At 37.8% G+C, this 21,922-nt stretch overlaps 1 protein-coding gene across 8 annotated transcripts in view; it reads right to left on the minus strand.

Annotated features, from left to right (window-relative positions):
* The window catches only part of NF1 (neurofibromin 1), a 170,621-nt gene that overhangs the window by 132,618 nt on the left and 16,081 nt on the right, over positions 1-21,922 (minus strand). For all 8 annotated transcript variants that reach the window (XR_012155355.2, XM_073315123.2, XM_073315122.2 and 5 more), the window contains exons 2-12: positions 21,554-21,697; positions 17,942-18,025; positions 15,519-15,709; positions 12,905-13,011; positions 12,530-12,597; positions 12,156-12,231; positions 10,554-10,711; positions 6,691-6,864; positions 5,912-6,034; positions 5,544-5,618; positions 3,649-3,780 (exon numbers count right to left, since the gene is read on the minus strand). Coding sequence is in view for 7 of the 8 variants with exons in the window: in XM_073315123.2 (XP_073171224.1) it covers positions 3,649-3,780; positions 5,544-5,618; positions 5,912-6,034; positions 6,691-6,864; positions 10,554-10,711; positions 12,156-12,231; positions 12,530-12,597; positions 12,905-13,011; positions 15,519-15,709; positions 17,942-18,025; positions 21,554-21,697 (1,332 nt within the window). In the remaining variant the exon portion in view is untranslated. The remainder of the gene's footprint in view (positions 1-3,648; positions 3,781-5,543; positions 5,619-5,911; positions 6,035-6,690; positions 6,865-10,553; positions 10,712-12,155; positions 12,232-12,529; positions 12,598-12,904; positions 13,012-15,518; positions 15,710-17,941; positions 18,026-21,553; positions 21,698-21,922) is intronic.

The following is a 21,922-nucleotide window of genomic DNA, read 5'->3' on the forward strand; positions in this document are numbered from 1 at the left end:
AATCATTAGTAAAATACAGAGGCCCGGTCTACACTACACAGTTAGGTCAACATATGGCAGCTTACGTTGACCTAATTATGTCAGTGTACACACTACAGCCTTGTCCCAATGATGCAAGTGCCCTACTACACTGACATAACAACTCTACCTCCATGAGAGGCTTATGTCGAAGTAGTTAGGGCAACACAGTGTCTGTGTAGACAGTGTATTCCCTACATCAGCTGTTGAGTGTCTTATCAATTTCACGGCTCTCCTGGAGCTGGAGCCATTAAATTGACAAGGAAGCCTGGCTCCAGGCTCCCCAACCGGGCTGCTGCCAAGCCTCTGCTCCAAGCTGGGCTGCCAGTCAGGCTCCCAACTCGGGCTGCCACCCGGGCTCACAGATCTCTGCTCCGCCCCCTGGATTTTGGCTCTACACTCCCTGCTGAGAGCCCGGCTGCACTGAAGCTCTCCGCTGGGAGCCCAGTTGCTGCCCGTGCTCACTTCCCTGCCAGGAGCATGGCCGCTGACTGGGCTCCGGGTACATATCTCCCCACTGGAGGTGAGAAGCCCTAGGAGCAGCTGGGCTCCCGGCTGGGAACTGCGCACAGCTGAGAGCCTTAGCTCCCAGTCCCCCACACTGCCCCCTTCAGTTGGTGGAAGCGCTCTGGTGAGGAGGAGACAGAAGGAAAGTAGACAGAAGGAGAGTAACGTGATCATAGGTTGACTTATCACTGTAGTATAGAAATGCCCGTACAGTACTCTAACACAGGCTAAAGTCAGAGAAAGTTAGCTTCATTTGAAGAGGAATGGTGAAATACTACTCATACAATATTCAATTTCCTCATTTGCATGGGAGGAGATTCTAATGCCTCTGTTCATCCTAGCTCACCAGGGAAACAGTTATGCAATTCAGATATGAAAAAAAATCTGAACTAGGTGAAAAGAAAAGGAGTACTTGTGGCACCTTAGAGACTAACCAATTTATTTGAGCATGAGCTTTCGTGAGCTACAGCTCACTTCATCAGATGTTTACCGTGGAAACTGCAGCAGACTTTATATACACACAGAAATCATGAAACAATACCTCCTCCCACCCCACTGTCCTGCTGGTAATAGCTTATCTAAAGTTATCCAGGTTTTGTGCTGGAAATGGCCCACCTGTTGATCACTTTAGATAAGCTATTACCAGCAGGACAGTGGGGTGGGAGGAGGTATTGTTTCATGATTTCTGTGTGTATATAAAGTCTGCTGCAGTTTCCACGGTAAACATCTGATGAAGTGAGCTGTAGCTCACGAAAGCTCATGCTCAAATAAATTGGTTAGTCTCTAAGGTGCCACAAGTACTCCTTTTCTTTTTGCGAATACAGACTAACACGGCTGTTCCTCTGAAACCTGAACTAGGTGAGAGAGTCTACCACCTTTATAAGTAAGTGTGACTATCTGTCCCGAGATATGGCCTATGCACCTTCACACAAATGGACACACAGAGAATTACAGTTAACTATGTAAAGTTACACTACTGGACAGAGGAAGCTCTCAGGAGCTATTTGATATCTGCAAAGGAGTTTCTTCAGTACAACTAAGAAATATGTTAATCCTTGTTCAGTGTCCTTGATCAAAGGGGAATTGCCCTCCACATCTGACAAATATCTGGATGTTGCTAATCATGAGAGCTTAAAAGTTAGTCTAATTTACAAATGTATGCCCTCATCTTGCAAAACTTACAAATATGCGTAACTTTAAGCATGTGAATGGCTCCCATTGCATATTGGCTGTGTTTTTTCAATCTCATTATAAACAATATTTTGACTAAACTATAAATTGTTTGGGACAGAGACCTTTTTGTTCTATGCTTGTATAGAGCCTTGCACAATGAAATGCCAGGGTTCCTAGGTGCTACCACGATGGTATTTTTTGTCCAAACTGTATAATCTGTAATTAGCATCTAATTTTGCTTACTTTTTAAGTCTGTGAAAATAGGAATATTTAAAATTATAGTATTTCAAGTTTTACAATTTATTTTATTGAGTTTTATATGCATGAGGGACTCAACAATAGCAGTGAACACAGTATTCTTTAAAAACTTAAATAAATTCATCCCTGGGAAGATACCTTTCAAGCGGTAACACTGAAGTTGCAAGCTTTTTATTTTAACTTTTTGATCTACAGATTTATACCCTGGAACAAAAAAGTAGTCTCAAAGATTACAAGCCTATTCTTGAATTCTTTTCAAGTATGGCTTTGTGTAATTACAAATTTGAGACTTTATAATCCCAAACTATTTTGCTAAAAAAAATTCAATTTCACTCTTAAAGATGCACAATAAAATCTCATACTCAAAGCATTTGACAAAAAGTGACAACTGTACTGCCAGAGAAAACTGCTACTGTATATGATCACTTTGTCACAATTAAGGGAACTCTGAAAAGAAAAGCATGGCAGAAAGGAAGCTGTATGGTTTATCTGATCTGTGAAATGATTTATTTACTTCATACAACCTATAATTGAAGACATGCTACATATTCCATCTGAAATGAAGTGATGTGACTTCAACAGTAACTATACACAGAAAAGTCAAAGAAATTGAAGGCTTTTCTGCGGTAGTTACAATGGGTCATACTTACAGCAACAGAGGCCCACTGCCATGCAAAACAGTGACTGGTTGGCATCTGATCATGTGAGCGACAGCAGCCAATAAGAACAGAAAATAAGAAGCAAAAGACAAAGCACCACCAATCAATCAATCTCAGAGTTGCCAAGTACAATACCCTTGCTATATTCTCAACAGATGAATGTACAGATATAAAAACTGAGTTAAACAATTCTATAACGTTCAACTAATTTTGCCCAATCATTTTCTTTTAAACAAAATACTGAATTATTAGGAATATTTCAGCTGCATGTATAGCTTTAGGCCTTCTGCTACAGTAAATATCTGGGACACTGAAAACTATATCTTTGCAAAAAACAAACAAGTTAACTTCGCACAATATAGAAAGTCCTAAACTGAAAGTTCAAAATGAACAGAACTACTTCAAAAGACATTTGGATAGCATACTATAGACTAATCCACGATTTATTGAAGATTTTTATAAAGATGATCAAAGCAGTTTTCATTTCATAATGCTTGCAAATCTTTACAATTTCTGTGCTGTCACTAAGACCAAACAGCCAACATGCTTAAGACAGAGTAAGTAAAACAAACAAAAAGCATTTCAAATCAAAAACTCCTGCTCATCATCAATGTAGAAATGCAGCAGATACTGAAATTTATTCTGCTGTATGCAGCAGAGGGTAGAATTATTCTGATTATGAAAAAAAAAAAAAAGGCCAAGTATTGCCTTCACTAAATAGGCCTGGATATAGCAAGACACCTTAAAAGAACATTCAGACTGTATTACAGAAAGTAGATTATTTCTATCTTGTCGGTCTGAGAGCAGCATAAAAGCTAAGAAACAAGATCACTAATTAACTTAGTAGGAATACTTTGTGAATACACAGAATACTGCAAGGTTTACAGAGCATGTAAGGCTCTCTGTTGCTTTAGGGATTGCTACATTTTTACTCTATCTTCCAGACTAACATTGATGAATAAAACAACAGGAATGGAATGGAGACAGAAAATGCAATGGACAGTAATTGTTAAATCACAGCCCCAAGGCTTACCGGTGTCATACGAATTGCTGGATGGGCCCCACAACCCTGCACAGCTTTCTGAAGTGTTTCACTGAACATGCTGCGGAGTTCCACGGCGTGACAGTACACAGCATCAATCTTGGGCCACCAGTCCACTTCAGACTAGGAAGAAAATACACTGGTACTTAAAAAGTAGCACGTCATACAAATCACAATCTATTTAAAACAAAAACCCAAAACAGACTACTTGCTGTCATAATTGGTTTTTCAGTCAGTAAGTACTTCAAGATCAGTGTCAGTTAGACTGACATTGGAGAAGTTAGTAGCAGATTACAAAAGCAAGCCAAATTAAAGAAGTTGCTACTTAAAGTCCAGTTTAAGACATGAATATTCAAAATGGGCTATGCAATACTATTCAAAGGGCAAATAGTTTTCACAACAAAGATTTCATTAGCTTGGAATCAGTTTTTTTTCTACTCCAAGTTTTCTGTTTTCTTTTGCCAGAAGGGGTTAAATTAAGACCCTTTTCCCTAATGGTTTTGTGCTTCATCGAAAACTACTTCCATACTCGCAATATTAGGAAACACGCAGTCACTTTTATCGAAGACAAGTGGGCACGGAGAGTTGTGCTTTAGCATTAAAGACCCAAAAAAGCCTCAAACTCAGCCTGAGAGCAGTGCAAAGTCCATGTATGAACTGCACATTCTATTAGACAACAAAAATTAGGGAGAAATTATTATAGAAAAGAACCATTTAAAGGCCCAAAGTTAATTTTATAAATGTTTTAAAACGAAAATCAAGTTTCACGTTTCAGTGAAAGCCACTAGTTACAGGAGCTTTCTGTTCAAAGCTCTTCCCATAGCTAGTGCAAAAATACTACAAGAGCAGCCCTAGGGAGAGCCCACAGGATTTGGGGCAGGCTACTGCTTTAGCAAAAACCTGTGATGCTCCAAGTTACACAGTGCAATGTGGTTTAAATATTTTTAAAGCTCTCTGGATTGTGGGTTTAATCTCTGTTCTAGGAATTTTTACTTTTTTAAAATAAATGCGTGTCCTGTCTTTTTACCCCACACCAAATGGAGATAATAGGGGTAAGCCTCGCCCATCTGTTCATTGCATCTACCTGTTGTCTCTCATTTTATACTTGGATTATAAACTCTTTTGGGCAGGGACCACCTTCTTTGTATGAGTGTACAGCGCTTGGCCTAATGGGGCCCTTTTCCATGACTAGGACCCCGTTTCCATGACTGGCATAATACCACCAATACCACCTAGCACGTACGTAGCATTTTACAAAGGAGGTACCCATCACTATTACCATTTTATGGATGAGAAAACTGAAACACAGAGAAGTGAAGTGACTTGCCCCAGGTCACCCAGTAGTTGAGCTGGGAATGGAACCCAGATCTGTCGAGTCCCAGTCCATTGCTCCATCCACTAGGCAATACTGCCTCCCATAATATAAATAATGAGTCTGCGGTCCTCCTCCCTTAAATGATCAATGTCAATACACTGGAAAGAGCAAGAGGGGTTGAAGCAGCAAAGGAACTGCTGCCATGCAACTATGGTGATTAGAATCTCGGCCTATTTTGAAACCTGGTAAGTAGATAATGAGGAAGCTTGTTATGCAACAGGAAAATAGCACTTTATATTAAAAACAATACAATAAACATGCTTTTTCATCCTCACATTTCAGCACATTAAATTTGTACTGAGATGCAGACCTGTAACTCAGTGAGCCCAAGGTCGAAGAGACCTAAATCCATTGTCCATAAATGGGCAAATCTTGATGATTGTGCTAGAACCAGTAGAATGAACACAGTGCGCAAGATTTAGTCTACTGCCAATAGTCTATTCAAATGAATATTTCAATTCCTAAATAAAATCAACCACCTCTAGGCTAACTAAATACTTTTAAAACTTACATTTGTGATTATTCGCTGGAGTGAGTTAACCAGCACATAATGAAACGTTGATGGGGAATTCTGTGCCAAGCAGATCTAGAAGGAAAACGTTAATATAAAAGCCATTTAGGAAAACTGTTATTCTTTAACATCTCTCAAGATCAGATTGAACAAAGCACCAAAGCCCTTTTAGTAAATTTAAAAAATTTCAATACAAGCAGAACAGCAGACAGATTGATACAAAATACTCAACACAAAGAATTTCTGACAAATATTAATAAGTTTGAAATTATTTATGAATTTCTGGCTGCCACTAACACACCCTTGATATCTGACAAGTCATAAATAGCATCAGAAGACACTACTTGCCCATAAAATCATGGCCTCACCTTAAGGTATGGGTTCTTCTGAGGGTTTATGCGAAAGCAGGAAACTAAGCAGTCTATCATAAGGTCTACATCTGCATTCTGATTGCCTCTTGAGAAAGGTTTACTTGGATTAAACAGCAAGGTCTACACAAAAATTCAGATAAAAATGTTATTCCAGTCTGCTTGTAATATATCACTAATTTGTTAAAAAAAATCAGAGAGTAGGTCACTCTAAACGTTACAATTTTAAAAATCTGCTAACATTCGTTATTTCTGAAACCTCTTAAATAATATTTAATCTTTAAAAAAAGTCAACTTTTATAGATTTAATAGAGACAAAAAAGAAAATTCAGAACCTATCCCTTGCTTTTTAATTCACCCATATAATCTCAGAAGCTTGGTTGATTACATGTTGCAATACCCAGAGCTAAAGATGTATTTGGAAAAGCAAGAAGTAGTTTGGGCATTACATATGGGATGTAAGTGGGTAAATGTTGCATTAAGAGAATATAAAATTCCTTAGTGCTATTTAAGCCAAAAGGCATTCAGCAGAAACAAAATGTAGGAAGTCAAGAGACAATGCGGGATTTGAGAGAAGGAAAGTAAGAGTGAATGAAGAATACTGGAGCTGCAATACTGGTGTAATTATAAAATACTAGAACATGCACAGCTTGCTTACAAAAATGCTACCAAAGATACTCCAAGACATTGGGCTTATTAGTAAAAGACACGAATCAATTTTCTCATCAGATCTAGAAAACGACAAAATGATTTCCAGGCTCCTCTCTCTTCCTCTTTACCTTAAGATCATCAACCATGGACTGCACGAGAAGGAAAATGACAGAATTATCTTCCCAGTTGATGTAGGTGGATGCTTTGCACAGTTTAACACAAGCAATAGCAGCACTTTCAGTCAGCTGTCTGCTCCCACTATGGCTTGCAAGTGCTTTCCTGAGGTTGTCCAGAAACAGTTTCTGCAGAATTCAAACATAAAAACCAAAAAAGAAAAGAAAAGAAAATAGTTATAACCAATGTTTTAGGAGCTGTGGACAGAGCTTTTACATTTTTAAATACCAAAAAAAAAATGGAAATACTGGTGTATCAGTTTAGAAAAGTATATTTTATTCTTTACACACTCACTTTGGACCATTCACATTTGTGTGAAGATACCATGATATATTCAGCTTGGCAGTGGCCAACTTGGATGCTCCAAGGATTGCTTATTTTTAGTTGTAGCCAAGTCAAATTCTATCTGTGTTACAGAACTTCATTTGCACACCAAACTTTTCGGGTACAAAATATATCAGAAGAACAGAAGAAGGTTGTGTTGGTGGGGGAGTGGCACTATATGTGAAAGAAAGTGTAGAATCAAATGAAGTAAAAATCTTAAATGAACCAAACTGTACCACAGAATCTCTACGGATAGTAATTCCATGCTCGAATTAGAAGAATATAGCAGTAGGGATATATTACAGACCACCTGACCAGGATGGCGATAGTGACTGTGAAATGCTCAGGGAGATGAGAGAGGCTATTAAAGTAAAAAACTCAGTAATAAGTGGGGGGATTTCAACTATCCCCATATTGACTGGATACATATCACCTCAGGACAGGATGTAGAGACAAAGTTTCTTAACACCTTAAATGACTGTTTCTTGGAGCAGCTAGTCCTGGATCCCACAAGAGGAGAGGCAATTGTTGATTTAGTTGTAATTGGAGCACAGGATCAGGTCCAAGAGGTGCATATAGCTGGACCGCTGGTAACAGTGACCATAATATAATTAAATTTAACTCCCTGTGGTGGGGAAAACACCACAGCAGCCCAACACTATAGCATTTAATTTCAGAAAGGGGAACTACGCAAAGATGAGGAGGTTAGTTAAACAGAAATTAAAAGGCACAGCCTCAAAAGCAAAATCCCCACAAGCTGCATGGAAACTTTTTAAAGACACCATAATAGAGGCTCAACTGAAATGTATACCCCAAATTAAAAAAAAAAAAATAGTAAGAACCAAAAAAAGAGCCACCATGGCTAAACAACAAAGTAAGAGAAGCAGTGAGAGGCAAAAAGGCATCCTTTGAAAAGTGCAGGTTAAACCCTAGTGAAGAAAACAGAAAGGAGCATAAACTCTGGCAAATGAAGGTAAAAATATAATTAGGAAGGCCAAAAAAGAATTTGAAGAACAGCTAGCCAAAGATTCAACAAGTAATAGCAAAAAAAATTAAGTACATCAGAAGCAGGCAGCCTGCTAAACAACCGGTGGGGCCACTGGACGATAGAGATGCTAAAGGAGCACTCCAGGACGATAAGGCCATTGTGGAGGAACTAAATCAATTCTTTGCATCGGTCTTCAAGGTTGAGGATGTGAGGGAGATTCCCAAACCTGAGCCATTCTTTTTAGCTGACAAATCTGAGGAACTGTCCCAGATTGAGGTGTCATTAAAAGAGGTTTTGGAACAAATTGATAAACTAAACAGTAATAAGTCACCAGGACCAGATGGTATTCACCCAAGAGTTCTGAAGGAACTCAAATTGCAGGACTATTAACTATAGTCTGTAACCTATCATTTAAATCAGCTTCTGTACCAAATCACTGGAGGATAGCTATTGTGATGCTAATTTTTAAAAAGGGCTCCAAAGGTGACCCCGGAAATTACAGGCCTGTAAGCCTGACTTCAGTACTGAGCAAACTGGTTGAAACAATAGTAAAGAACAAAATTGTCAGACACATAGGCGAAAATAATTTGGGGTTTATTTTTGGGGGGGGGGTAAAAAAATGGTTTTTGTAAAGGGAAATCATGCCTCACAAATCTACTAGAATTCTTTGCGGGGGTCAAAAAAAGTTTGGACAAGGGGGATCCAATGGATATAGTGTATTTAGATTTTCAGAAAGCCTTTGACAAGGTCCCTCACCAAAGGCTCTTAAGCAAAGTAAGCAGTCATGGGATCAGAGGAAAGGTCCTCTCCTGGTCTGGTAACTGGTTAAAAGATAGGAAACAAAGGGTAGGAATAAATGGTCAGTTCTCAGAATGGAGAGAGGTAAATAGTGGTGTCCCCCAGGAGCCTGTACTAGACCCAGTCCTATTCAACATATTCATAAATGATCTAGAAAAAGGGGTAAACAGTGAGATGGAAATATTTGCAGATGATACAAAACTACTCAAGATAGTTAAGTCCCAGGCAGACTGCAAAGAGCTACAAAAGGATCTTTCAAAACTGGGCAATTGGGCAACAAAATTGCAGACGAAATTCAATGTTGATAAATGCAAAATAATGCACATTGGAAAACAATCCAAACTATACATATAAAATGATGGGGTCTAAATTAGCTGTTACCATTCAAGAAAGATCTTGGCGTCACTGTGACTAGTTCTCTCAAAACATCCACTCGATGTGCAACAGCAGTCAAAAAAGAGAGCCGAATGTTGGAAATCATTAAGAAAGGGATAGATTATAAAACAGAAAATATACTGCCTCTATATAAATCCATGGTACGCCCACATCTTGAATACCGCATGCAGATGTGGTCACCCTATCTCAAAAAAGATATATTGGAATTGGAAAAGGTTCAGAAAAGGGCAACAAATTATTAGGGTATGGAACGGCTGCCGTATGAGGAGAGATTAATAAGACTGGGACTTTTCAGCTTGGAAAAGAGATGACTAAGGGGGGATATGTTAGAGGTCTATAAAATCATGACTGGTGTGGAGAAAGTAAATAAGCAAGTGTTATTTACTCCTTCTCATAACACAAGAACTAGGGGTCACCAAATGAAATTAATAGACAGCAGGTTTAACACACACAAAAGGAAGCATTTTTTCCACACAAGGCACAGTCAACCTGTGGAACGCCTTGCCAGAGGATGTTGTGAAGACCAAGACTATAACGGGGTTCAAAAAAGAACTAGATAAATTCATGGAGGATAGGTCCATCAATGGCTATTAGCCAGGATGGGCAGGGATGGTGTCCCTAGCCTCTGTTTACCAGAAGCTAGGAATGGGCGACAAGGAATGGATCATATGATGATTACCTGTTCTGTTCATTCCCTCTATAGCACCTGGCATTGGTCACTTCTGGAAGATAGGATACTGGGCTAGATGGACCTTTGGTCTGACCCAGCATGGCCGTTATGTTCTTATTTCCACACATTGCAAAAAAACCGAATCAAACAAAAAAAAACAAAAAAAAAAACACCCCACTGCCCACAAAGTTCAGTTCAGATTAGCAGTAATGTAAAACTTGATTAAGGGACTTGGGGAGGAATTTGGCAGGATTCAAAACGCTAGGAGTTCTTTACTCTCAAGCCCAGCAGGGACTGTAAGTGCTAAGGTGGCAGTTTGTTCCGCACAAACCCTTTTTTTAGTTCTAGGAATTCAATTGTCACGAGTAGCTATACAACCCTCATCAAGCAGGATATATGTCATTACACAAAGCTCTGATGGTAGGGAAAGTAAAGGGCTAGGTGAGAGCTCCAAGAAGCCTGAATAGTAGGAAAAAGTAGGGATTTAATAGGGGGGTTTAATGTGGGTTTTTAAAAAAAAACAGAGGCAGAATAGGCTTATATCAGAGAGTATAGAGTTTTTAAACAATATAGGACATGCCAAGACACAAACCCTAGTGAATTCAGACTTTTTTTCACTATGACATTTTAGCTTTCTTCACCTTGTTTATTTTGGTTTCCTCCACCACATCCTTGGCTATATCTTGAATGATTTCTGGACACAGGACAAGAAGAATGATTTGCAGTGGCCAAACTGCTGCTTTACGTTTCGTGCTTTCGGCAAAGCCATCCACCAAGTCAAACAACTTCTCTGCACAATCTACATTATAAAACAACCAAATGACTACGGAAGAAACACTGAGGGGAAAAGCGTTTAAATATCCTGTTATGTTTAGCTCATAATCCTAATTTGCAAAGAACATTACTCAAAAGAAAAAGCACGAGAAATCTTTGGACTTTGGTTCAAGAAGAACAAAAGAAATATGAGCAAGACAGTCACACACATAATTTATTCACTAGACATGACTACTATAGAGCATTCCATAAATACATATGATCTGTGGATGAAGACTTATGTCAGAGTTAGGTATAACTGTCTGCAGAAAGAAATAGGAAATAAAAAAGGAGATTTCGAACATCTAAGGGGGAAAAAACATTGATCAAAAATATTATTCTATGAAATACTGTAACTGACGTGTACAAATGCCAAAATTTGCTTTCACTATTTTCCATAATTTTTAAAATCAATTATATTCATTCTTTTTCCAGCTAACCAACTCACTAAATAGTAGCTGAAGATTTAAACTGTGAAAAACTTTCCAGAATTCTAGTTTGCAGACACTAAAATATGCATGTACAAATAACAGACATTTCAGCCTGTTTTCAGAGTTCAGATACAGGTCCTATTATGACACAAATGGAAACTGGAAGGCTGCGTCTTGAGTACTGGGAAGCAAAAGAAGTTTAGCACTACTTTTGAAAGGAAGATAAAGGGGGAATAGAACATAAGAGGAAAAGTATGGCTCCTTCTAAAAAAATAAAATAATTGTGTTTTACAACCATGCTTAGGCATGCAATTGTGGCTGAACTGGGCTTTAAACAGTATTAAAACAATGATTCATAAAATAACTTTAAAATGTGCTTATGTCCTTCCCTAATTAGAAAGGCTAAAGCATATGTAGAGCCTTGTGTCAATACAAAATTTGTATTTGCATCCGATCCGCAAACGGTCCGTGGATATACGCAGATTTGCAGGACTCTAGACATAAAATTTGGATCCGCATTCATCTGCGATCTGAAACATGAAAATAAAGCAGATAGCTACAGATCTGCAGAGCTCTACGCATATGCTTACGTGCCCTTCCTGAACAGGAATGCTTTCCTGAATCAGGGGCTAAAATGTGTATTTGTAAATTTACTTTTATTTGTATGTAAGATAGTTTATGTTTGTGTGTTTTGTTTACTTGTTATGTGTACCAAAATAGAGCTCTATAAAGCAGGCCAGTTCCCACCATTACCCCCTTCCTCCTCATTTCCATTTGTTGAGTGAAGGGAGATAAAGAGTGTATCCCAGGCTGCTCTGGCAAAGGATGACAGAAAGATGCTTCTTTTATGCGAGCTGCCTGAGAAGCAAGAAGTGTACAAAATGTCCGTGAAGTTGGTGATCTCTGACATAAAACTTTGTGAAAGTTACAACCAATGGACTTAGCCTGATAAATCCATATTTTAAGAGATACACATCAAAATGATTTGTTATGTCTTACCCGCCATATCAGTCTGTGGTGTCTGGTAAAGCTTTGTGAATTCATCAGGATAGTTTTCCACCCAGTTCCAAAATGCCTACAGATAATTCAACATGTCTTTACACATATGCAACAATCAGTTTAGGAAATAAACTCAGCTTAGGAAATAAACTTGCAATGGAAGAGATGACTTTTTTTGTCCTTCAGAGTCTCAGCATGCAGTGCTTTTACAGCAAAACTCTCATACATGTGTGTTTACAGTGAAAAGTGACCTGTTCAAAAGAGACTAGTGTTTTCCGGTTCCTAAATTCAAACAGGGGCATGAGACTGCAAATCAGTGACTGAGGAACAGCAAGAAAATTCCACTTAGAATATATCAACGGTAACATACTTGCCTTTTCAAGACTGTTTATAACGGCCAGTTGAGCTACTTTCTTTAGGGCTTTAAACTTAAATACTGTCTCTGCAAAAATAAAAAATTTTGACATTTGAAAGAAAAACTCATTTCTAACAAAATAGGTATATAATAATTCAACCCAATAAGACAGCTCAGAGGTTCTAAGCACCAGCTATTTTAAAATCAGATGCTAATTATAATTTGAAGTAAAATTATACTGTTTGTAAATTAATATACAGGAATGTGTTATACCAGCGTAACTGTGTCTATGCTAGGGGGTCATACCACTAACTACAGATTTCTAAACAGATAGTTATGGCAGCACAAAACTAGTCTGATGATCAGCCCTAAGATATACAGTTTCACAGCCTACCTTGCAATATTCGTTTCAGTTTTATGCAGTCCACACTTATATACTGTAAAAGTTCAATATCATGAACATCAGCATTATCTTCCGAACACACAGTCAGTTCCTGTAATCTAAAGAGATGCAAAGTAAAGTAATAACTCAAAACAATAAACGGTATTAACTTCTCAAAACAGAGAATGTCAGCCATGGTTGACATGTTTATACTTATGAAAAACACCTCCTATTATACAAGTGAAATGAAAACAAACAGTAAACATTTGAATATTAAAGGATCATCATCATCCCGTCCAGAGACTTACAATTAGAACTTTGACAGATCCAAGAATTAAAAACAAACTTTGGATGACCACTAAGAGTTAATTTTACAGAATATTTTCATTTTATCATAATATAGAAAAGTTTCAGAGGAAAATTTCTCAACATTTCAAGATATAAGCTACAAATGCAATCAGTTTATATTTATGTTAACACCAAGTTTTTACCCTATATCCTCTTTTTCTTTACAATGCTGTGGAAGTAATCTATATTACATTTCACCTGAGCATTGACCTCTCTGGCTCATGCTGGTGGTGCCTTTGGGCCATGCCCCTGGGAATGGGTGCCTTGCTTTGCACTTGAGCTATAGCATCTGGTCAACAATCAGGAGTATTCAGTGTCTCTGAAGGGAACTGCAGTCAGCCCTCAGGCAAAGGGGAGCCCCTTTTTTTTTTTTGGTCCCTAATGAAACTCCGTGAGTGTTAATCCCATCAGTTTAAGAACTGTGGTAAATTTTTTCCCTCCTTTTTCGAGGGTAACTTACTAAACACCATATCAGATCACAAGCCACTAATAACAATCATATGCGCCTGCAGGCTATGAGATTGTGTTGACTCCTTCCAAAGTTACAGATGTGTACTTGACATGATATGTGATTTCTAGCACTACACACAAAAGCAGCTCTTCATTTCATCAATGGAGGGAAAACTTAACAGCCCACGCTGAGAACGGGAAGGTCCCTGATGCTGTGCTTTACATGCCAAAAATCCCCCAGCTGCTGTACAGAGCCTAGAAATATGCCTAAACAGGAAGCATGGGTCAAAAGATCAGCAATGCTAACTGTCGGCAGGCTGACCTCTGTGGATATTAGCAACAAACAGCCAAATGTTTAACCACTTCTATACCAATGAAAAACAGAATTGTGTGGAAACAAAAATCAACTCCAGCCTTGAAACAGCCTAGAATTTCAAAATTAAGTTTGAGTAAAAAAGATCTATACTGAAAAACTATACTGCAGATGTATAAACAAATACACATTAAAGAACTATCTACAAGAATAAGTTCTAGTGTAACTCCCTATAACAGAAGTGCATGGAATTATTTCCTACCCTGTAAGCAACTAAACCTAATCAATTTAGCAAAAACCACATCCTCCATCCTAGCTACTAAGTCCAGGTCCTTGAAAGAGAGATTATTAAAGCCCTTTAAAGTTTAAAGAATAGTTGAGATTTCAGCTAATTAGATGTTTAACAAGTTTCATATTTAAAATTTGAATGCACTTCCATTCTAATGTTCTTAAAGCTCTTTTAATTGTATAAGTTACACAAGCCCTAGTTTTAATTAGACTGGTGTACTAAGAACAACTCAAACTGGCATACTCACTGCTGCCCGACCCTAATAAAGGAGCATCGGATTCAATGCCAACAAATTATCCACTCAGTTATCCACTGTTGGTTATAACCACTCCACTCCGATAAGAGTTAAGCCTTTTCAAGCAACTTTCAAAGGACATAAAAGCATTTCCTTAATAAAAGTTTCCCATGCAAGCTTGGTGGGCTGGCCAAAGACATAGCACCGAAGAGATGCATGCAACGTGGGAAATAAAGAGGGGATAGCATACCTTGGCCCTGATTCACCTCTCATTTAGAGTGGTGTAAATCAGGAGTAATTCCATTATAATCAGTGGGGATACACTGATATAAAACTCATATGAGAGGACAAGCAGGCTCCTTCCAAAGCCAATAAGGAGTAATATTCTTAGCTTTAAGGCAATCATGCCCCATTCTCAATCACACGAATGGACAGATATGGGCCTTCAAGTATGGAAAATTAGGGGAGGACAACACCCTTAAGGCTCCAACAGAGCTACAGAGAACTAGAAGTTACCATGAAACAGCAGACACATTAATGGATATAAGTTAAGTGTGTCTGTTAATCTTTAGAAATCTCTCACTAGCAAGCACCCACCCTACATTTCAACTTGGTTTTATCATTAGTTCCGTTCTATAGCAGGTTTTGTTCATATAAAAGCCGGTCTAAAAAATAAGTAAGTCTAGCACCCAGAAAATATGCTGTAAAAAACACAGACTGGAGACAGAATCTGACTAATTTTATCAACTGATGCTTAAGCAGAGTTTTGAAATGTAGAGGGATTTTCATCAGAAAAGATTTTAAACAAACAACTTATTATGATACAAACACCCCATCAGCATTTTCACGTTAATATTTTTCAGATCAGAAAGGTCTGTCGTGAATTTTAGCCTTTGTTTTCATCTATACTGATTAGAGCCAGGCAACAACATTCACAGTGTTTGAGAAGACATCTGATCCACTGGATAAGCTCTGCCATTCATGCACTCACCTGGTGGAAATGCGGCTGAAGACTGCATTAAAATTATTGCAACTCAGAGAAAAGAGAACCCCAGAGGCAGAATTGCGAAGTTCAGCTGCATGTTGGTTTCCTTCACGGTACGTATGGATAAAATGGCAGATTTCTGGCAGCAACTGTTTGACCAGCATCGTCTCATCTAGTCGCATCGTGTCCTTTGGTTGCTAAAATGTAAACATTTCACTTATTTCCTGAAATTCCCTTTCACAGCTTTACAGGCAAAAATAGTATTTCTAGTTACTACTATCCCAGGAAAAGATCTTCTACTACTTACTCTCTACACAGACTAAACTCTCATTGACTTCAACGCAAAAAAGCTCTGACCACCCCTCCCCCACTGCCGCTAACAGTAATTTCTTATAATTTCACATAAAGTAGTATTTTACATCTTTGAATATGTTTCCATACCTGACCTGTGAGACAATGTTAGTAGGTCAATATCATCAAGCACTGAATGGGCTATCAAAATACTTTTTTTGAGCAAGAGGTTTGAAGACTTAAGGGACACACCCTGCCAACCTGTCAAAGTATTGGTTTGAGAGCATTTGAGTCAGTTGTTTGCCTTAGAAGAACCTACGGTAAACTCAGACTCTTAATTCTCTCAAATGGTTTTCTGACCGTTGTTTTTCCTCCAGTAGGGATTTAAAAGACATGATGGAGAGGGTGCTTCTTTACTGACTCTGTAGCTTTTTTTGTTCTTGTCTGGAATCACACTCTTTCCTGTAGAATTCTACTTTTTCCAATTTGCACAGTACGAGGCATAAGGAAACTATTTAACGAAGAATTTAAAGAGCAACTTTACTAAGAATCTTAACAGACGGTCAGGTCAGCGTTTAAACTTTTAAAATCCTATCAATGAAATTACTATGGGCAATTCAGAAGTTGCAGTGATCCTACTTAGTTGACCTGAGTCTTGTTGCCATGAGAACTTGGTGAAACATTAAGAAGCAATAGTAAGCATGAAGTATGTCTGACCATATCACAGAACACAACTCTCTTTGTATACAGCTTTGGCTCAAGTCTTATTAAACATACTGGCTCAACTAGCTTTCATCTAAATTGACAAGACATACAATTTTAAGCTGCTAGAGGTTTCATTATGTATCTGAAACACACTGAGGTTTTGATCAATATGAATTGTGGCTTTTAAAAAAGGAAGATATGGATTTATGAAATTAGACAAGTCTAAGTTACTGGTATAATTTACTTTTTTTAAAAATTGAAATCTAGTCTGCATTATGTAGATACCTACATTCTTTTCTTACGTATTTAAAATAGCACGATTACTTAGATCATCAGCATCTTTACTATATTAAAAGATGTTCTACCTTGATAAACCAAACTCTATTGTATTTATTTATTACACTGTAGAGAAATATCTTTTACAACCAGTACTAAGGAATTGCACACAGCTTTGATGATTTCATTACATTCTTCCTGGAACAAAGCTAAAAGAAATCTTTAGGAATAAACCTGAGACTCAGAGTTTTTACATAAGATGAAGTTTGGCTTTGCAATTATACAACTGTTTTCATCCCAAAGGTAAAGCAAACTGCCTCTCAGCAAAGATCTGAATGGAATAGGAAAGTTTGTGTGGAAACTTCAGAATTGGACTCTCACTGGAAGTTTGGATATGGTTAAAATAATGTAAACTAGGAAATACCTGCAAAAGTAATCTTAATATGGCAATAGTGAAGGATTCTGTCTGGGTATATAATTATAGAAAACAGAAACAGAACTATGTCAACAAGAAATCTCTGCTTCATTTAAGAAACACTAGCTAGGACTTCCACAAACTTCACTAATTTGAATATATAATTTAAGCATTTATATTTTAATTTTTACTATTTTCCACTTTTAAAATGATTGTAAAATTATCCTTTAATTTTGTATTAAATTGTGAAATGAAACCATTTTTATTCTTTCGTTTGTATCCCTACTTAGAATCTCCCCATCCACCCACAGTTTATACAAATGCAATGAAAGCTTAACACTGAAACCCATTACTTTAATTTGTTTTCCATGCACACAATGGTTTATTCTTTTTATATGAATTGTTGTAGAGAAACATACAATATTAGAACTTTGCAAGTGAAGTGGAGGAAAGATTAGATCTGAAACCTTCCTTTGTCCACTTAGTTAACAAGTCAAGGCATTTTTGATCATTGTTAATGGGGTGGAGGTGGGAGAGGATGGACATTCTACACATTGTTTTATCAGTTACATTAACTACTTCACAGAAGTTTTTCTAAAATTAGCATTAATTCTATGTGAAATAAATCAAGTGATTGTCAGTTTATTCATACCTAGTATACACAGGCACACATTTATAGAACTTCTGTTCACTTTTCTACATCTGATTCAGAAACTCAGCAATTATAAATTAGACTACTTACCCCAGCAAGACATTTTTCCAGTGTATCCAATATAATCAGCTGAGAGAGATATAAATTCTTTTCAGCAGCTTCTCCAAATATCCTCTACAAGAAAAGATACAGATTTAGCTCCAGTGAAAAAATCTGAGTGTAGCCCATTACAGCATTTAGGTGATACAGAAAATCTGCTGGGGATTAAGCAGCACATTAGGTTAATGCTCTAGCCTTTCCACCTTTGGAGTTCTGGTTCAAATTTAGAAATAGGACCAGTGAAAATGAGATTGATGGTTCCTTCCTAGTTCCCAGCATGAAGTGAGTAAACTGTTTTGGTGTGAATGACATAAATTCAACAAAGATAACAAGGGACAGGACAGGCCGGCCAATTGGTATTGGAGATGCACTAGCAGACCAACTAGAGAGCCTAGCAAGTCCTTCACTTTCATGACCCCAAAATTCATTCAAAAGAATGACGGTTACACTTCTTTTAGAAGCTATTTTAGTAGCTATTACTGTTTGTCTAAAGTATCTGATTTCTTTTGAGCTGTATTTTATTGCCAACACAACACTTAACAGAACTGAGGTTTTCCACAAACCCATGGGTATAAACTTAGTTTGACTGCTGCAAAATTTAGCATAGACCACAGGAAGAAACACAAATACACTACCGGATCTTCAAAGCACAGGCTGCATTTTAAATCTAGGATGCAAGAGTTTATCACATATTTAAAATGGCATACAATTTCACTACCAGCACCAATGACTAAGTATATCAATATTCAGACTGGAACAGCAAAACAAAGCAGAGAAGGGTTACACAAAAAATTTATTTAGTTCCACTGAGTGTTGATAGAACACACAGTAAGAAGCTTCTAAAAATGATGCGATAATTAAAACTGCTTGAAAGATTAGTTCAAATATCTGTAGGCTTTAGCTGAGAAGGAGGCCTCTTGAAGCTCTCTTTTCTAAAGATGGAGTAGACTAATGGCACACAGTCTACTGGTGTGTCTGGTCTCCATTCTGAAGGAGTGCTTGAAAAATACTGATAGCTGGTTGGAGCATCTCATCCATTCTCTCTTCCTCAACCGTAAGAAAAATTAAGTCTTGCTATTGGGTACAGAACATTGATATGAAAAGACTCATTCTTCTATTTTTGCCCTTTATGTAGGAGTTCATTGGGAAGTACCAAGTCAGACTAATAATTTTTGTGCCATTTTCCATGAAAAGCAGTACTAAAAGTGGTACATGGCTGGTATTCCCTCAGAGACCTTTCTCACTCAGCTTATCCAGAACACCTTGTCCAGTTCTCTGGAATCCAAAACACTCAATTGAACTCTAGATTTCTCTACTTGGGTCCTTCTATTTGGCATAGAGCAAAGCTATGCTGAGTTGATAAGACTCAAGTGAATGGGGTGGGTATAGGGCACGCCACACATCCAAAGTTACACACTTTATATACGTGTACAAATTACACTGTATTTACTATACATTGAATCACATGTTTTTAGATTGGTTTGGTTACTTTGCAGGAACTAATCCCCGTGCAGCACGTTCTCTCCATGTGCTGTTCACATAGAACCTGCGCTTTAATATTCCAGGTTCATCTTTGTCCATTGTTAGAAAACGGTTCCCTGGGTGTTCTTCCTCATATCTTAGATGGCTCAGACATTCTGCCTTTTTCAAGCTTATAATCTGTTTACCTCCCTAATTTTATCTTCCAAGAAATGAAGCCTCCTTCTAGGTATTAATTGCTCATGTCAGGCCAGGCCTCAACTACATACATCAGATAAAATACAGAATTTTTGTTTCTATTTGTATAGCTTACACTCTTATTTATCAAGACTCCTTACAACTGATATCTATAGAGTGGCTGATTTATTTTTGGGTTGGCACTATTAATTTTTATGTCCATTAGTGTAAGTATAGGCTACTCATTCTCTTGTTCTGGTGAGGACATATGTTCACATACTATTGGCCCTTTAGGGAGCCCACCCTGAGTGCTGTCATGATGGATCTGATGGTTTGGAAGTTGATCGCCCATGAAATGTGCTTCATTTCTTCTCCCGCCACTTTTTCAAAGTAACTGAAATTTCTCATCTTACCTGCCCCATGGTAATTTTTATTTTTCCCTAGCACACACACTTAGGATCCTATTTAATAATTTTCCTGTGTTCCTCCCCACCCCCCTTTGTGTATTGCACCCTATCAAATTAGTTGTCAATGTTAATTTTATGAAAGTGAGGTTTCAATAATGTTTTAGTATATTTCTGAAAGTGTTTCTATGTTCTGCCTTGTTGCATTTCACAAAAAAACAGTGTAGAGGGAGACTGTTCATTTAATGTTACAAATTTGAGTTTGAAAGGGTTTTTTTGAAATTTGGTGGGAAGGTCTTCTTGAACCTTTTTCTGTCCCTTGACTTTAACCTGCTGCCCGCAAGAACTCAGTGTTAAGGAGGTCCAAGAAACACTGCAAGCTACATCAAGTGTCAGTCAGAGGGAGGAAATGTCAGGGGAACACTCCACTCAAGCTAAGCATCCCTTACTGGCCTCTAAGGCATGTGCTCAGGAGATTAACTCTGTAGGACTACCACTAGACCGAAGAGCCTTTTTCGAGCCTTTTCCTTCATGGTTCTCAGCTGATAATCTTGTATGGCTCCTGGATTTTTCTTTGTTTTTAAATGTAATTTATGAGATGGCAACTTGCAAATGACTGCACCATGCACTAATGTAGAATGTCTGAACAGATCCTGAAAAGAATCTAATGCCCTAGGTTTGTTTTAAATACTTGTTCATTTTTCCCCTCTTCCAATATTGCTCTTCCTGGCAGGACACATTCTAGCAGAAAGGATTAGAACAGCTCCCATCGCTCTGGATGATGTTTACTGGATACTTCTGCCCAAATGCCCTCTTCCTTCTCCTCCAAGGCCGCAAAATAGTGTCATTAGTTAAATGGCATGATTATGCAGCTGTACAGAAAGAACCCATTTCCCAGTGATCAAGTGCATCACTTACAAAATATATTCCACTTGGTTTGGAGAACAGATATCCAAGGATTGCTTACAAACCCAGGTTTAAGAGGGCATGTGTTGAGTTGTACCCCTAACCTAGCCATATGCACTTTTCCACCCTGTCCATTCCCTCAGTGACTGAGACCTTCTGGGTTATCCAATGCAGCATTACTAACAGTCTTCCTTTTAGACCTTAAAAAGAAAAGGAGTACTTGTGGCACCTTAGAGACTAACCAATTTATTAGAGCATAAGCTTTCGTGAGTTAAGTGAGCTGTAGCTCACGAAAGCTTATGCTCTAATAAATTGGTTAGTCTCTAAGGTGCCACAAGTACTCCTTTTCTTTTTGCGAATACAGACTAACACGGCTGTTACTCTGAAACCTTTTAGACCTTGTTGCCCACGTTTCCCATAACTCTCACATGCAATGTGGATGCTCATTTCAATTTTGTTGGTAAACTTTACTGCATTTGAAGTTAAAAAAATAAAATAAAAAAATCAGTAAGTTAAATGCACAAAACGAAGCAGCAATCTGAGTCAATGTCAGACTAGACATTCTGCAAAGTTTCTGTAAATAAAAATTCATAACCATTTTCAAAAGCATCCAATAAACCAAACCTAGAAAACTTACCATATTGTTAACATTTTTTAAGATATTAGTGAGACCGCTTATGACCAGGGAAAACTTGTACTTGGAAATGTTTATGAGACATTCCTTATTATGTTCTGTGCTGACTTTGGTGTGGGTATTCTGCTGGCCAGCTTTTATGGGAAGCTGCAAAAAAAAAAGTAGCATTACTTAGCATTTGTATATTAAGTTAGAGATTTACAGTTTTACAGGAAGGTTAAAGATACCTTGAGGCTTTATAGATTATGTTGTAAAACATTCTATTAAAGACAATCTTACAGTAACATATTATATTTTTCATCTTTTCCTGCTAGGGACATTTGCAGGAAGCAAAATCCAGATTCACCTGTTTTTACTGCTTATTTCTCAACT

The sequence above is a fragment of the Lepidochelys kempii genome, chromosome 17 (assembly GCF_965140285.1).
Source record: "Lepidochelys kempii isolate rLepKem1 chromosome 17, rLepKem1.hap1, whole genome shotgun sequence".
Lineage (NCBI taxonomy): Eukaryota > Metazoa > Chordata > Testudines > Cheloniidae > Lepidochelys > Lepidochelys kempii.